The sequence below is a fragment of the Hemibagrus wyckioides genome, linkage group LG25 (assembly GCF_019097595.1).
Source record: "Hemibagrus wyckioides isolate EC202008001 linkage group LG25, SWU_Hwy_1.0, whole genome shotgun sequence".
NCBI classification, from domain to species: Eukaryota; Metazoa; Chordata; class Actinopteri; order Siluriformes; family Bagridae; genus Hemibagrus; species Hemibagrus wyckioides.
The window spans coordinates 19,635,049-19,653,510 of NC_080734.1; the positions used below are offsets into that span (position 1 = coordinate 19,635,049).

General features: G+C 40.1%; 1 protein-coding gene and 1 pseudogene across 3 annotated transcripts in view; both read left to right on the plus strand.

Moving 5' to 3' along the window:
• The first annotated feature begins 1,136 nt into the window (after positions 1–1,136).
• On the plus strand, positions 1,137–6,297 carry LOC131345831 (uncharacterized; annotated as a pseudogene).
• Positions 6,298–6,969: 672 nt separating this feature from the next.
• The window catches only part of cdc42bpab (CDC42 binding protein kinase alpha (DMPK-like) b), a 63,484-nt gene continuing 51,991 nt past the window's right edge, over positions 6,970–18,462 (plus strand). For all 3 annotated transcript variants that reach the window (XM_058378878.1, XM_058378880.1, XM_058378879.1), the window contains exon 1: positions 6,970–7,890. In XM_058378878.1, coding sequence (XP_058234861.1) covers positions 7,713–7,890 — 178 coding nt within the window. In that variant the 5' untranslated portion in view covers positions 6,970–7,712. The remainder of the gene's footprint in view (positions 7,891–18,462) is intronic.

Consider the following 18,462-nt stretch of genomic DNA (forward strand, 5'->3'; position numbering starts at 1 on the left):
CAGCCACGAAGTGGTAGGCCACGTAAACTGACGGGGCGGGGTCAGCGGATGCTGAGGCCGCCAACTTTCTGCAGAGTCAATCGCTACAGACCTCCAAACTTCATGTGGCCTTCAGATTAGCTCAAGAACAGTGCGCAGAGAGCTTCATGGAATGGGTTTCCATGGCCGAGCAGCTGCATCCAAGCCATACATCACCAAGTGCAATGCAAAGCGTCGGATGCAGTGGTGTAAAGCACGCCGCCACTGGACTCTAGAGCAGTGGAGACGCGTTCTCTGGAGTGACGAATCTTCTCCATCTGGCAATCTGATGGACGAGTCTGGGTTTGGCGGTTGCCAGGAGAACGGTACTTGTCTGACTGCATTGTGCCAAGTGTAAAGTTTGGTGGAGGGGGGATTATGGTGTGGGGTTGTTTTTCAGGAGCTGGGCTTGGCCCCTTAGTTCCAGTGAAAGGAACTCTGAATGCTTCAGCATACCAAGACATTTTGGACAATTCCATGCTCCCAACTTTGTGGGAACAGTTTGGAGCTGGCCCCTTCCTCTTCCAACATGACTGTGCACCAGTGCACAAAGCAAGGTCCATAAAGACATGGATGACAGAGTCTGGTGTGGATGAACTTGACTGGCCTGCACAGAGTCCTGACCTCAACCCGATAGAACACCTTCGGGATGAATTAGAGTGGAGACTGAGAGCCAGGCCTTCTCGTCCAACATCAGTGTGTGACCTCACAAATGCGCTTCTGGAAGAATGGTCAAAAATTCCCATAAACACACTCCTAAACCTTGTGGACAGCCTTCCCAGAAGAGTTGAAGCTGTTAGAGCTGCAAAGGGTGGACCGACGTCATATTGAACCCTATGGATTAGGAATGGGATGTCACTTAAGTTCATATGCGAGTCAAGGCAGGTGAGCGAATACTTTTGGCAATATAGTGTATATAATATATAGTTTCCCACTGTTTGTGATAATCTCTAGACCATTTGGTCACAGAGTCAGGATTTTCATCTTTGTAAGGAGTTTCCTCCAGGTGGATGATAGACGTATGTAATCTGTCTCCAGTGTGGAATTTGCTTCTTGGTCTGGAAATGGTCTCATCAAGTAAGTTGTGAGGGAAAATGTAGCATCTCCCACCATGGTGTATGGCACTGTACCTGATCCTGGCAGTCTGCAGGGACAAAGCTTTGGCTCTTCAGAAAGCAGAACACTCCACCATCACTTGTTCTGGCAAAGTCATCCACCTGGACAAATGTGAATCTGTAGTCAGCATCTGCCAGAATGTGCAGAGGACACTGTGGTGACATGTTTCCCATCACTGGCAGCTAAAAAGTTCCATCTTGCCCAAAGGTTTGTGGCTCTACAATTCCTTAGTTAGTATATGGAACTGTGATGCCATCAAGTGCCTCTGGATGGCTCTGCAGGTCCTGAATACAAACTCGGTTCTTATTCCTAGTTGATACTGGAAGGCCAGGCTGATGAAACTCTCACTGGTTCCAAGATATCTGTTGAAGACAGAAAGAAATATTTGTTAAAGTGTGTTTTTGTTGTTGTTTTTACAGTGAGTGAATGCAAGCATAGATGGGAATTGATGAGAGATGCTTTTGTGAGAAATCAGAAGCAAAAAAAAGCCCAGTGGTTCTGCTGGTGGTGAGGGAGTTTGACAGATTGATGTCTTTCCTGTTGCAAAATACACAGCCTAAATGTTAGTATATGTTACTGGTATTGACATTATAATTTAGCATGTCAAAGACCACAAGAAATGTAATTGTTCTTATTGAATTGTTTTGGAAATGTAATAACAATATGGTGTCACTGAGCAAAAGTACATTATTATTACTTTGCTTGTGAGATGGTGTCAATATATTAACAGCTTTTCTTTCATTTTTAGCTCCAGACACACTTGGCAGCCAGGGGAGGAACCTCTGGACTTGACTGTAGTTCAAGGAGGATGTGGAACCTGAGCTATTGGCAGAAACAAGACCATACAGTTCCCGTAATGAGATACAGAAGTCTGAAACATCCACACAGTCACATAAATGATCTGCTTCCCCTACACCACCACCAGGCACCTCCACACCACCTATAACCACTGACACCCAGCTGACAGCCAGATAACACCCATTCCCCCACACCGCACCCCAGAGTTCAAGAAAGAAAAGGAAGAGATTTACTACACCAAGTGCAGTAGAGCAAAAGCTTTATAACAGAATAACCCAACCCACAACCTCAGCTAGACAGGAGGATAAAATTTACTATTTTGCACTCAGTTTAGAGCCCAAACTTAACAGGCTGTTTCCCAGGAACCAGAACAGAGCCCAAATTCTCATCTTGAGCTACCTGGCTGACCTACAGTCAGAGGATGAGAATCAGAGACAGCAATCCACATCAGCCCACCCAGTCATCTTTAGCAGAAGTAGCCAACACCCACAAACAACAGGATTTCAGCCAACACCCTCCTACCCTAAAGAGCAGACACAGCATTCCTGTCCCATTTACTCCTATTTTTCCTCAGTATTAGTCTAATACCATTCCAAACAGCACTGTAGCCTGTATGTTATAAACAATTCTGTAGTTTTATAGTTTAACAGTGTTCTGAATTTTTTATTTAATTTTTGTCATTGTATATAGTTTGCATGACTTTTTGCATGCATATTGCACAATAAATCATTTTTATTGGAATTATCAAAAATCCAAAGTTATATTGTCACAGTTCAAATTAGGCCTTAAACGTGTAACCTTTCCAGTCAGCAACACATATCACAATCTAGATAATAAGATATTTAATATATATGTAGTAGTAGGTGTAATAGGCCTTATCTCAGCATAACAGCAAGCCACTGCTTGGGTTTGATGGCTTTCTTGGTTTTTTGTTGTTTGCCTTGCACTAATCCAGATGTATCTGAGGTCACATAATAGTAATAACATTCAGCATATTCTCTCCTTTTCAGGTTGACTGAGTGAACCCAAATTCTGCATCTCATCCTCTAAGTACACAGGCTTTTCTTCTGTCTACCACTCGCACTACAACACTACTCACAAAGAGAATCCACAGTGTGGATAAAACACAAACTTAAAGTTTTACAAACTACATTAATAGTAATTAAGCTTCTTTGAGAGGTTTTCCTCTCATTAAAGATGTATTAACTTTAACACAGTTTGCGTTTAATATCAAGTTCAAGTAATGCAGACTTGCAGTACACAAGCTGTCGTTCTACAAGCGTGCTTCTTCTGCTCTGCCCACGCATCCAGTGTGAAACAGGTGTAATACACCGTGTCTTCATGGAACTCTGTGCTTTGTGCACAGGGGCATTGTCATGCTGGAAATGTGTGTGAGCTGCTTAATTCCAGTGAAGGGAAACTGTAACACTAAACCACACAGAGTCATTCTATACAACAGTTTAGAGAAGAACCACATATGGGTGTGATAGTCAGGTGTGCACATACTTTTGTCCAAATGGTGTATATGAGTGAGACTGTACCCACTGTAGCCTCAGATTCTAGTTCTTGGTTGACATGAATGAACCTGATGTGGTTTTCTGCTGATGTAGCCCAGCTCCCTCAGGTTTTAGCATGTTGTGTGATCTGAGATACTTTTCAGCTAAGCATGATTGCAATTCTTTATAAAAATGACTGAGTCATTATTTGCTTTCTTATCAGCTTGAACCGGTTTGGGTGTTCTCCTCTGACCCCAGAAACTTTGCTGACCTATTAGTTGACCGGTTGCACAGTTCCATGTGACTATAAACTGTTGAAGAAAGGACATTATCAACATTTACATTATTTAGTGTCCAGTTTCACCCAAATGAGGATGAGGTTCCCTTCTGAGCCTGGTTTCCTCACCACCGTCACCTCAGGCTTGCTCATTAGTGATAAGTTTTAGGGATAAATAGTTAACCGCTATCATTTTTATTCTATGTTTCTATATTTCTGTAAAGCTGCTTTGAGAGTATGTCTATTGTTAAAAACGCTATACAATTATATCAAATTAAATTAAATTGACCTCACAAGGCATTTCTGCTCTTGTGACCCACTGGATTTTTCCCCTGCAAATTAAACCAGTTACTCTGGTACCACTGACACTGAATCTAATTAAAGTCACTTATTTCCCCATTCTGATGCTTGGTGTCATCATTAACTGAAGCTCTTGCCCTCTATCTGTATTTATACATTGCTGCTGCCACATCATTGCCTGCCTTAACCTTGCTCATATTAATTAATGTGATTCTACAGTGTATTGTGGTGCATTCCCAGTATTGGCAAACCAGTATAAAAACACTATGATTTGTTTATAGTTATTGGGTTTAAATTCCTGGGTCAGGTAGTTAGGTTGGCATGACCCAGTGCCAGACTGGGTGGATAATAGACAAATAAATATGTAGGGTTGGTGATATAGACCTTTAAGGATACAGGCAAATTCCATTAAGATTAATTTTCTGGAACTTTCCACTGATTAAGTGTCAATGTAAAAGAAATGATCTGTAACTGCAAGATACTTTTCTGTTCACAACTTTTTTTAATGTCACCTTTCTGTTTTTATTTGGTTGAAATGTACACCGATCAGGCATAACATTATGATCAGGTGAAGTGAATAAGACTGATGATCTCCTCATCATGGCACCTGTTAATGGGTGGGATATATTAAGCAGCAAGTAAACATTTTGTCCTCAAAGTTGATGTGTTAGAAGCAGGAAAAATGGGTAAGCGTAAGGATTCGAGTGAGTTTAACAAGGGTCAGACTGTAAGGGGTGAATGACTGGATCAGGACATGTCCAAAACTGTAGCTCTCGTGGGGTGTTTCTGGTTTGCAGTGGTCAGTATCTATAACAAGTATCCTTTATGTCCTTTAAGTATCGTTTAAGTCTCATGGAGGCCCCACCTCGCAACTTACAGGACTTAAAGGATCCACTTTTAACATCTTGGTGTCAGATCCCACAGCACACCTTCAGGGATCTAGTGGAGTCCATGCCTCGACGGGTCAGGGCTGTTTCGGCAGCAAAAGGGGGACCAACACAATATTAGGCAGGTGGTCATAATGTTATGCCTGATTTGTGTATATTATTCTATATTCTTTTTATATAGATGTTACAACTGTTTTACTTTAAACATAAACATTTACCATGGCTTGATAGCCAAATGTAATTCTGATATTAGCTAATAAAAAAAGAATAAATTTGCCTAAATTATAAATAATACCAAATTATGACTGTTGTAGTTTTTCTATAAGAGCAGTTCATAAGGTTTTTATTGACAACTCCATATGTTTAAATACTCATTAACTTTCTTTGACCAATGATTAAAAAACATGCATTTGAATTTGACCCATATAAGCTTGTTTTTTTTTCTAGGTGTTGTGCCACTTCTATTGAGCTTCAATTGAGTTCTTATGCTCCTAGTGGTCAAAAATGGTACTAACCAGTGCTAATAGAGGGGCACTGAGGCAGAAATCTTGTTGCCCTGTATACTTTTCAGTGGACCAGCTGCCCAGATCTTGTGTTATACCAAATCATCAGAATTAAATCTAAAACATTTTCACAAATAAAACTCAAAGTGTAAGTTTGTCAAGTACGTACAAATCCATATCTATTGTGAGACTTTTCTAATGACTGTGGGAGAAAAAGATGGATTATGGAGAGGATAACAAGTATTTCACACTCTGAGAAAGACGGAGATAAAGAAGAAAATGTCTCCCTTTTTCCATTCCCATATTTCTAATCTATTTTCAGGTCTTTTTCTTTAAGTTTTCTAATGATTTTGCTGGACTGGGAATGTTGCTTTCAATCCTGGTTACTGATATTACCTCAATCACAGCTGCACAAAGGTATTGCTCAAAATGAGCTGCTGGACTGTGGAGGGAAACACTGCCTGAAGCTAGTTTAGTATTGATAAAATATTTGCCCATTTTTTTACCCACAAAAAAGCAACCCAGTTTCTAGGTCATCATCTTAACTCAACCTCTCTGTGATGGACCATCCTAGACCTAACCTTGTATTTATTCAGTCTGACCCAGATCAGGTTATTTTTAACTTTTAGTGTGTTGGGTCATATCTGCTAGGATGAACAGCTCAGCTGCCCATCTTCTTCATTTCATTCAACAAAATGCTTTTGTTTTCATCTGCATCTTGCATCTTGCAGTGTTCTGAAAATGCTAGCAGGAATGAAAAGGATATAAAAAAAAAACAGGACTCAGTTCAAATGGCAAACATGTTTCCCTCTAATTTAGTCTCGGCCAATTTCCACCCACCACGCTACAGCTACCAGTCTGAAAGTGTGAAAGAGATCACATGCTTCCTCGCAGACATTTGAAGCAAGCAACCATCATCTTTTCGAACTTGCTGTGCCACTAGCCAGGGGTGTAACCCACTGAGAGGGAAGCGTTATCTTCCACATGGATAAGCTCACAGACACCCATGATGGGTTAGTGATTGACAGAGTGTACGCCATCACTTCCACCCACTGAGCACAAGCAATTTTGCTCTCTTTAGTTGAATGACGCTTGGATTTCTGCCCAGGGAAGAAACTGTGGCATCGTCAGGATTTGAACTTGGACTGGATGATAGGACAAATTCTTTTCTGTTGTTCCACTCGGGAACCTGATAATAAACTTGAAGCAGAAAACTGGGACAATAGAGAATCAGAATTGAAAATGAATAGAGGATAAAATAGAAATTAAAATATGAAATTAAAGAAGGGGGGATTGTGCAGCAGGCTGTTGGATTTAATATGATAGAAAATACTTTTTGCTGTGCGTTAAGTAAAAATAAAAAGAAAGAAAGAATAGAAAGAAAGAAATAAGCTGAAGATTGAATTGTATTGGAAATGTTAACTCATTGTTAACTCGCTGCTCGATGTCCTCGTCTGTTAACATTTCCAATACAATTCAATCTTCAGCTTATTTCTTTCCTACGTCATAATGTGGACGCAGCGATATTATGATGACGTCCGCCATGATGCTGCCGGATCCTGCCTGCAGCAGTGACGCTACGGCAAGAGAGAGAGAGAGAGAGACAGAGAGAGAGGGGATAACGCCAAAGCACGGACGGAGGAGGTGTTTTCAATGGAGCTGTTTGTAGCAGGGCTGTATTTCCTAGGAATAAATAAATTCATGTCCCACCGAGGATCAGTTCATCTCTAGCTGGAATTTAAAGGGGACAAAAACTAAAGTAGCCTGCTAAGCCTTCTCGCAGAGGAGGGGCGTACGCGCTTTTGTAGCATTGCAGATCCCGGACTGGTGCATATTCTTTCTCTCTCTCTCTGTGTGTGTGTGTGTGTGTGTGTTAGTACATGACGGATGAGCGCACACATATATACACACATGTATATCGAGAACTGAAAAGGTCGCTTTTTTGTTGCAAGCGCTGTCCTTTAAAAAGGATCCGGAGGATTGTAAATAGAAAGGGAAAGAAGACACTCGGGTCTTTGGAGACGTCAGATCTACCGGTCAGATCAGACTAGCAGATCCTGGTTCATGTGTCCAGATGACGGGAAAATGATATTATGTGTCGCAACCTCGTGCTACCTCAAGATGTGTGTGCGCGCGCGCGTGTGTCTGCATGTGTGTGTGTCGGATCATGACTAAACTGTTTCAGCTATGCAGCACTTCAGCTCTTAAATGCTGAGGTCACTCGGAGGTGCCTCTCGTGTCGTCCAGTCGAGGTTGGAAATTGGATATTGAAGCAAAAACCCATCATCATCATCATCAGCAGCAGCAGCTGTGCATCATGTCGGCAGAGGTGCGTTTAAAGAAGCTGGAGGAGCTGCTGCTGGACGGAGCGGCTCGCTCGGGGGGTCAGTGTCTCAGTGTGGAGACGCTGCTCGATGTCCTCGTCTGTCTGTACGACGAGTGCAGCAACTCTCCACTCAGACGAGAGAAAAACATCTTGGAATTTCTTGACTGGGGTAAAATCATATTTTTTCAACTCAGTAGCATGTCAGTAATCTTTATTGCAGTCGAGTGATGTCTGTTTCACATGTAACCTCACACAACACACACCGGGTCAGGAAAGGGGGAAAAAATGACAATGCATCATCGACCTACTGGTTTGTGCATGAAAGTGGAATGTAAAGGCTACTCTCTGTTTAACCCAGTTACAGTTTCCGGTGCTTTGGCCCTGAACAAGGTCAGAAGGCCACTTCACAGCCGGTGTTAACATGCGTCCTTTAGTGGACGGAGGTTCAGGTGTCTTGCTGTCTCTGATCATGCAATCCATCTATGAGACACACGTGACCATTTGTAGTGTGAACGCAAAAGCATGCTGGACAGCAACGAACGACAGCCTAGTCATTGTCCAAGCTGCAAATACTCGAGTAGGTTGGACTTCATGTCTAGTCTAATAGATAACACTAGGAGCTTTTTGGAGCCTCATGGGTTTTTTTTTTTTATGCAGTTGTAATGTTGGAAACAGTCCATACAGGTAAATGAGAGAGGATGAAGCTTGGATAAAACTGGCGTAAATGTAAATGTGCGCCATTCTTTGTATGAATTCACCACAGAATCCGATCACAAGTGCTTGTTAGAGACATGTTCAGAACGCCAGGTGGAAACAGCTGTGTTTCAGGTGTTTCCTTATCGTCAGATCTTATCAGATACACGTTGAGACCAGGTGTGAACAGGGACTGACAGGGGGTGCTGAAGTCTACAGCCAATCACAAGCACCCATAGCACTTCCACTGGTTGCCTTAGATGCTTTCATCGATGTCAGTTAATGATGGATGCCTACAAGGCAGATGCTGTGCAGTGGACTAAAGTATGTAAAGAAGAGAGGATGTGACTTGCTGTGTGTCAGCGGTATTTGACTTACGGTGATGTACTGAGTGGGATGTCAGAAACTGGAGTTATTTCATGTTTTACTTGTGTTCAAGCTACAAGTCAGGTGCGGGAGGGTTTTTGTGGGAAGCATGGGTGCCTCTGTGTTTGTCTTTTCCTAGCAACGAGCTAGCCAGCTACCTGTGATGAGTGATGTCAATCTTCCTCCTCACAAGTCAGTGTTAAAGATTTATCATAGAAACATGTCTGTATGTTGATTGATCTACTTGTATATACAGTACAACTTATTTAAAAGTTAGAGGTGCTACTTTGTTTACTACTGTTGCTGCGAGCAGCCATGCTGACATGATGTCACTTCCTGAACTAGTTGGAGATCTTCCCTAGTTGGAGGTTGAGATTCTGAGTCACAAATGTATTCACTTACTGAATCTGTAGGCAGATAAGCAATATATAATGCACTCTGTACATAATATATTATTATTGCTTTTTGTTAATTTTGATTTTTCTATTATATACACTCACCATCCACTTTATTAGGAACACCTGTACACACTCATGCAGTTCTTTAAGCAGCCAATATGGCAGCAGCAGCACAAGGTAAAAAATCATATGGATACAGTCCAAGAGCATCAGTTAATCTTCACATCAAACATCAGAATGAGGAAAGTCTGATCTCTGTGACTTTGATCATGGCATGGTTGTTGGTACCGGATGGCCTGGCTTAAGGATTTTATTTCCTGGGATTTTCACAACAAAATAATTTTTTTTTAAAAATGGCAAATGTTAAATGCTCCAAATATTTAATTAAATAAACAAAATCTTTTGAAAAACTTGGGAAAAAATAATTGTTTGAGACAGTGAGCCCTGTAGCAGCACCTGAAATATCAATATAACCGTAATAGAGCTCCAACATCGGCTAAAATGGCTGAATTTTGTAACTGGAGAGCAATTTTTAATGGTTATAACATGGTTGGGTAACCATCCATCCATCCATTTTCTATACCCACTTTATTCCTAATTAGGGTCACAGGGATCTGCTGGAGCCTATCCCAGCACACATTGGGCAAAAGGCAGGGGTACACCCTGGACAGGTCACCAGCCCATCACAGGGCCACACACACAGACAGACAACCACACACAGGCAATTTAGAATTACCAATCAACCTAATGTACATGTTTTTGGACTGTGGGAGGAAACCGGAGTACCTGGAGTAAACCCACACAGGCACGGGGAGAACTCCACACAGAAAGGCACCTGTCTGTTTGAACCTGGGGCTCGAACCCAGGACCTTCTTACTGTGAGGCAACAGTGCTAACCACTAAGCCGGTTGGGTAACCATATAACCTATAATGTGTTTCAGTTGTTGTGATCCGGAGCTGTTGGGCCCAGTGTGCTGTCTCTATAGTTTAACTCTGTAAATTGTGCAGATTAGCTCTTCTGTTACTTAAACATTCATTCACATTTTTTTTTTAAATAAAATAAAATCTCAGCTTTGGACATCAATTTTTCAGTTTTGCGTTTTTGAAACAGTGTGCCTTGTGTTTTGCTGAACGCTGAATCTTATTTCTTTCAAGGTGCACATGACCGAGGTTCTGACAGCCTCTACAGTTTAGCTGAAGCTGACATTTATTTGTTTGATTTGTAGGTACATTCTGGTCACGAGAGACTGACTGGTGGTTAACATAGCTTAATATTAATTTTATTATGCTTTCACTTCTTCATAAAATCCATTATTCAGCCTAAAGTTCAGGAAAGAGAGTGTGTATGAAGGGCTTGAATGTATTTCTGTGCCCTTTTCCTGTGGGAAGCTCGCCAGGGCCGAGTCAGGAAGCAGCCTGTGGCCACTGGACACGCAGTGATGTCATACAGGGAAACGGCTGCACATTGTGTTTGTCCTCTTTGTGTGCACGACTATTTAAAGAGCCTCCGGATAGATCCTTTACTCATGAGCTCATTAACTGACCTATACACACACACACACACACACACACACACACATCTTCATTCACTCCAGAATAAATGTCCTTAGGCCATGGAGGTTTGGTGACTTCACCAGGGACTGTCTCTGTCACCTGTGTCCTGTCTCTTTACGACTCAACATGCATATAACAGCCGTAATATTTCAGTCAACCTGCTCTGACAGGGTTTCAGGACCAGAGAGAAGGAAGCTGAAGATGAGTTTTGGTTTCCTGGGTCAAGGAAATCCTTAGTACTACATCTGATTCATTAGTCGTGTCTGTAGACACTGGGTGCTGGCTTCAGTCTCCTTATTTCTAGTTTAAAATGAGTAAAAAATGTAGAGATTGGGTGTATTGCAATGATATAATAGAAAATACTAGACAAATGTGAACACATACAGTATAAGATGTTGTCACTTAATCTCATTTCTTTGCTGTGGATTTGCTGTATGATAAATGTTTTTATTTCCAGAGTGCTATAAGCATCCTTGACTCTGATTGGTCAGATGAGACAAACATATAATCTCCATTATGATAAATATTTCTGTAAGGAGGCATTTATCAAACCTTTATAGAAGGAGTCCCTGATGTCAGGGCTGTGTAAGAGTCAGTAAGACTCTGACGTCTTACAGGACAGAGGACAGAGGATATTTTTCGTTTTCTTTGTTTAAGGAAGAGACAAAGAGAGATTCTGCTGTGGGAACAATTGTCTCTAGCTGCTATAGCATAACAGGAACTGACTTGTCTTGTGGATGTTCCACAACATTTAATATAATGATGCACAGTTACAGGGTGTAGCACCAAATCTCAGGCCCTGGTTACAGAACCAAAGGGTGGACCCCTGACTACACCAACTGCCCCACCCCCCTCCGCTCCAGTCCCACCAGGCATAAGTGTCTAAATGCTATATTTTATATTGTAAACCAGGGGGATTGTTAAAAATGCAGGGCACTGCTGCAGAGCAAGTAAAATACATTTCACTTAATTTATTACATTTGGTCCTATCGATAGCATGTTATTATATCTATTGTAACTGTTGTCATTGTGGTCATGATAATACAACAAGGACCAAGGTTACTCAGACCCATTACTACGTCCTGTCTGATGCCCCTGCACAGTTAAATAAATAAATTTAAAAAAACCAAATATCAGCGGTATAAGAAGAATAAACCACTTTGTGATGTGATGTTATTTGAAAATACTCTCCTTTCGAGTCTTAAAAGGAAGTCTGCTTCACATCAGGCCTCAACATTCCACCCCATCACTGATTATTTTTCTATACCAGTCCATCACATCCAGCTTCATTCCTTATATAATAATAGTTCAGTTAAGGACAGGGTCTGAGTTAAGTGGAGTCTTGAAAAGCTCATGGTGAAAAAATTGGAGTCACATGTACACAAAGAAGAGCCTAGTATTCTGTGCTTAAGTGAAGAACTCTGTGGAATGCTGTAAACGGTCAGTAAACATACGCCCAGGCTTAAACGGCACAGGATAAATGATTCATACCCAATTTGCTCTTTTCTACACTAAACCAAATTCAGCCTCTAGATATTTGGTTTGGTTCTGATTATTATTTCACTTCTCAAAGGGTGAATTCATGCAGACTGGAAACACCACAACCCTGAGCAGGATAAAGTAGTTACTGAAAATGAATGAATGAATGCTGTAGCTTTTTACTGCTGGATCTACAGCTGGATTTTGACTGAATCCATACAGGAGTTGGAGTACAGTGAGCTCGGTCTGGGTGATGTGACAAAAATATTATATATTACTCCAAAGAGTTTCTACATTATTTATCAAGATGTAAAGGTTTGCTCATAAACTTTTTTGAGGGACGCAATTCATTAATGAAAGCTTGTTTGATGACACTAGTTAATGGCAACAAAATACATTTATTTTTATTTTTTTCAATGTACTTGTACAGTGAATAGGAAAATAAAAGGTAAAATCTTGTAAATGTATATGTTTACGTTCTTAAATTTTAAGTACATAATTGTAACAGCACATTATAATAAAAACATAAATAAAATTATGAAAAACTATCACAACATCCATAATATCACAGAAAATCAAAGTGTGAATTAATTACAATTAAATACAATTTAATCCTTTCATGTTTTGAAAATCTATAAACGTATACAGTAAGTTAATGAATTTTGATCTCTGTGGTAACGATCAAGTTTAAGATAAGGATCAAGATTAAGTTTATATTCTGTGTGTATTTCACCTATGAGCAGATCCGGTACTGTGGAAATGACCATAGTGTCGCTTCCGGAAAGCAAACTTTAAGGAATCATGCACAAGATAACAGATAATACAGATAATAATCTCGCTCTGTTACTGTCTTGTTCTGTCAGTTCATTTTTAACATTTTGGAATTCTTTATTTTGTTGTAGATTTACAGCACTTTAAATAAATTGGATTATTTAAGCCTCATGAGGTGAAGCCATAGGGAAGTTAACTGATACGACATTTTCTTCAAGATGATATCCTCTGTACTGTTTTGCACATTTTTTAGATTCTCAAAAGTCTATCACAAGGTTAAATCTGTTTTATACCACAGTGTGGTTGAATACTTGAATCGGATTGGTCAGAAATTGTGGCTTATTCTTGTTTACTAGTAACACGTCACTGTAACCTGATGGAGAGGTTTATATTAATGTACGCATTATTGTCACTAATAACAGCTCGTACACAGGGACCTGTACTGTGGACGCTGTACATAATCTACGACTATGAATAAAAATTTGCATTCAAATAAATGTTTAACGAAATAAAGAATATTTTTGATGTGGTGGTCGTTTGATAGGAGACGTTTATTTAACATTTATTGCAGGAGTCTTGAGTGTCACAGCACAGAAAAGTATTCAGGACAGAGGAGGCTTTCTGGTTTCTATGTAAAATGACAAGCTGTGTGTTTTAATACAGACAGACAGACAGACAGAATTTTTATCATGGCTATAAAGTGAGAATAAGAACTAACTTGTCTCTCAGATGTTTCATTACACTAAATCTTTAAAATCTCTGCTGTATTCTTCACTACTCTACCTTTCTATAATTTACTCTACTTGCCAGTGAGTTATTACTGTTTTTTTCAGGGTTTAATCCTTTTTCAGAAGGATCTATCTATAGAAATCTAGTGAGCTTGATATTAGCTAGCTAGATCTAGCTAGTGTGCTAGTTTTTTTTTGTTTTTGATAAAAAATTGTTGAAGGAAAATACACAGCAGTTGGCTTGGACAAATGATTGAATAGGAAGCTGACCAAGCAATTAAAATTCTCTTTCTTATTTTTGTTGCCTGGAAACCTTATGGACGATCCTAAAAACCAGTCACAGACATGGTCCTTATCCTTTACTGATTAAGATATTGCATCATAGCACACTGATTTAGCTACAAAATAATTGGCAAATATTGTACATAAACTATATATTTCTGTACTTAGACTACAGAGTTTGGACTGAGTTTTTTATTTTATTTCTCTCTGTGTGAATGTGAGGTGACTCGGTGTAGTAAGCAGGACGGTGGCTTTGTGATGCATTTCATTTGGCTCTGTTTCATCAGTTCAGTTCCAAACAGATCGTCTGTCACACATGCACGCTTATTAATCTGTCTAGTAAAAAAAAAATACATCTCCTGTCAGCCAGATCGCTCTTCAGCTCCTGATGTGTGTAACACCACTGTGAAATTCATTATCTTTACACACACACAAGCACACACACACACACACAGTTGAAAATTGCTAAAGTCAGTAGGAATTAGGATTTTCTTTCTCTGCTTGTTGAATCTACTTGTCCCTCAGGCAACTATACATAAATAAACAAGTGGTCTTTTTTACTAATTGCAGATGAAATCTGTGTGTTCCGGGTGTCTGGGCTTGTGGTTCCTTCTTTTCAGAGCAATATTTTAAATAGTTATTACACTGGAAACGTTTGTGTGGAAATTAGTATCATGTAAAATGAGATGTTGGAATTCAAAGGTCTTTTGTAGGTGTAAAGAATGAGACTCTGTTTTATCCTGGTAGAGGTAGATACTCCACACTATTCTACACCACTCTTCTCTGTACCACTCTACTCTACTCTACTCTATACTATTCTATTCTCCTCTCCTCTCCTCTCCTCTGTACCACTCTCCTTTACTTTATACTGCACCACTCTACTCTACACCATTCTACTCTACTCTATACTATTCTATTCTCCTCTCCTCTGTACCACTCTCCTTTACTTTATACTGCACCACTCTACACCATTCTACTCTACTCTACTATACTCTACTCTACCCTACTCTACTCTTTTCTACTATGTACCACTCTTCTTTACTTTATACTGCTCCATTCTACTCTACTCTATTCTACTCCATTCTACTCTACTCTACTCCACTCTACTCTGTTCACCTTTCCTTTACTTTATACTGTTCCATTCTACTCTACCCTAATATACAGTACTCTATACCACTCTACTCTGCTCTACTCTAATTTATACCGCTCTATTCTACACTACTCTATTCTTTACCACTCTAATCTACTCCTCTCTTCTCTACTTTACTCTACAAGACTCTGCTCTAATTTACACTACTTTACTCTATACCAGTCAACATGGCTGCTCTGATGCTCAATCTACTCTACTCTAATCTACCTGGGAGAGGTAGATGCAGTATTTTGACAGCAACACAGGGACTTCACTTTATACTCTGAAGTTGCACCAGACATGATTGTGTTCCTCCTGAGCGCTTGACACTCAAGACCTGGTTTTAACAGTATGGTTTAAAGCAGATTTTTTTCCTTGGCTGCTCTTTCAAGTGCCTGCTTTAGAGACATATTTATCTCCAGTGTGTGCAGTGCATGTATGTTTTGAAAGCTGAAAGGATTTCTGATAAACAGGGTCTGGTCTGGGGTTTGGGTGGTGTGTTTGAACCTTCAAGCGTAGCTGTAGGTGAAGCATCACTGCATTCTCTTTAGGCATGAGCAGCCCTGGATGGGGGTTGGGGAAGAAATCGCTGACTCAGAGCTCCAGTTTGCAGAACGAGGACATGCACAAAACACACAGCTGTTGGAGCTGCCTCTTTCCCTATTGCTGTCTTTTACATAAATACAAATATATACCTATGAATAGTTTAAAGTATAGATAGATTTGCCTACGTGTTTTGTTCTTTCTCTTTTCATCTTCATCTTCATATTGGCGTATATATATGCTTGCTGTAGTCTGCTTGTCTTTGTGGCTGTCTCGGGTCTCCATTAGCGAGCAGTCTTGACAGTATTGAAGAGCTGGTGCTGTTCGACGTCCTCAAATTCTGCTGACTGTATCGAGCAGGAAGGGGTCAGCTGGCTGTGCTGTCATTTGATTGATCTGAATTCTGTCTGTGTGTGTGTGTGTGTGAGTGAGTGTGTGTGTGTGTGTTTGCAGCTCTCATAGTGCTATGCCCTTTTTTTTAGTGCATTGCTGCATTACAGGGTCAGCCAGTCTATTTTTGGTGATGCTGTACCGCATGCAGAGCGACGCTCGGCTGCATACTAAACAATTCCCTCTTGCTGAAAGCAGACACAATTTATCACCTAGTCCGAGATGATCATTTTATTTTCAGCCTGCTGGATTATTCCGTGTCTCAGTTGTGATTGAGGTGAGATAGCAGTAGATGAGCTGTGTGTTATCTATGTCACTGAGGTGTATTCATGTTGCTATGCAGAGAAGGGAGGGTTAAGGTGGGAGGGTGGCGTGTTATTTCCTGAAATCCTCACCCTGTGTAGGATTTGATGTCATCTGTGCGTGAAGCAACTTTTACAGTAAACACTGTTTAGTTTGTAGTAGTTAGTTGAGGTGTCATACTTTTTTATAGGAATATTGCCAAAATAATCCTATAATCTGACCTGGAATCATCCTGATGCAGCACTGTAATGAGCACAAAGCATAAAAAACTTTGATCCTATTTTCAATTTTCTTTATTGAGACATGTTTTTATATATATATATATATATATATATATATATATATATATATATATATATATAAAATATATATATAAAATTAAAATTGTCCTCAATCTGTTGGAATTTCATGTGGTATCTTGGACTTAGTACCAGGAAGTTTTCTCATTACTTCTGCAGTGACCTTTATTATGACCTTTAAAGGCCACATTCACATCACATGCAGATATCACATGCAGACTCTCAACACACACGATGCCTTGATGTATACACATATACACACCCATCATTTTGTTCGTCCCTCTTTCACTTTAATGCGCTCAAGCTGCCGTGGACTCCACAAGCAAGCAACACCTTACAATTCATTTTAGATCAAATCATCAGATCATAATTAATGTTAAATCTATAATAGTTCTAGTTCCTCAGGAGCTCTTGGTTGCACAATTCCATGTGACTATAAACAGTTGAAGAAAGCATATTATCTTCATTTACATTATTTAGTGTCCAGTGTCACCCAGATGAGGATGTGGTTCCCTTCTGAGCCTGGTTCCTCTCAAGGTTTCTTCCTCATATCATTTCAGGGAGTTTTCCTTGCCACCATCGCCTCAGGCTTCTCATTATGGACAAATGTTAGAGATAAATAGTAATTTAACTTTAAACTTCATCATTTTTTATTCTGTTTCTTTACTATTGAAATGAATAGAATTGAATCAGAGTGTTACCTGATCATATGCTTCAACAGTAGATTAGACTTGGACATTCATCTGACTTTTGGTACATAGCAATTAAAATGGTCAATATCAGACATTTCCTTACATCATACACACACTCATACACTGTAGAAATGCATATCAGCCCCCAGAGCCTGTCTTTGGATTTGGGGAGGAAACCGCAGAACCTGGAGGAAACCCCAGAGTAAATATTAGGTGTATTGCTGAAAGAAAACAAACGTACTAGAAAGTGGTAGAATTCTTTTCATGGCAGATCTCACACATGGATTTCACATGGATTTGTAACAGTATCAATGTTATAACAGTTGGAAAAGAAAAACTGCCTCTTTTACCATTGTTCACATTGATCAGATTTAGTTCAGGAAAGCTGCAGGATAACTGGCTTAAGCACTAAATGCTAGTAATGTAGCAGTGAAGGTCAGGTTTGGTTCCTGTCACACTGTTGATGTGAAGGTCAGAGACAGCTTCCATCTCATTATGAGTGCTGAGAGAGTCTCCGACCTGCTGCAGGAAGAAGACGGAGGGGGTGGAGATTTAATAGAGGGTATGGGATTAAAGCAGCCATCAGAGGCTGTGCGTTTGGTCCTGGAACGATATCATGCTTTGTTACGGATAACAAATCAGTGTTAGTGTGTGTGTGTATGTGTGTATGTGTGTGTGTGTGTGTGTGTATGTGTGTGTGTGTGTGTGTGTATGTGTGTGTGTGTTCTCTCCTCCAGTGCTGGAAGTACATGACTTACCCCCCCCCCTTTACTGCTTATCTGTTCAGCATGGTGTTTTGCAATAATCTCTTATGTGTATGAGCTGTTCTTCTCTCTACACTTTTCACTAACACACTCGTCAGGACATGTTTTGCCATAATGCATATTTTCAGGATGGCTGTGGGTTTATGACCCAGCCATGACACCTTTCTTCTGCAGGTTATAATTAGTGCTTTGTTCCCAGCCTTAGGGATCAGCTGTGGCCTAGAAAGTATCTGTACTGGAAAACTACAGAGAAAATGTTTACTTGCTGTTTGTGTATATTTATGACTTATGTTTGTATTTTATCCGTGTGCCTTTAAGGATGTTGTGGCGTCCCATCAAAGCTATGAACA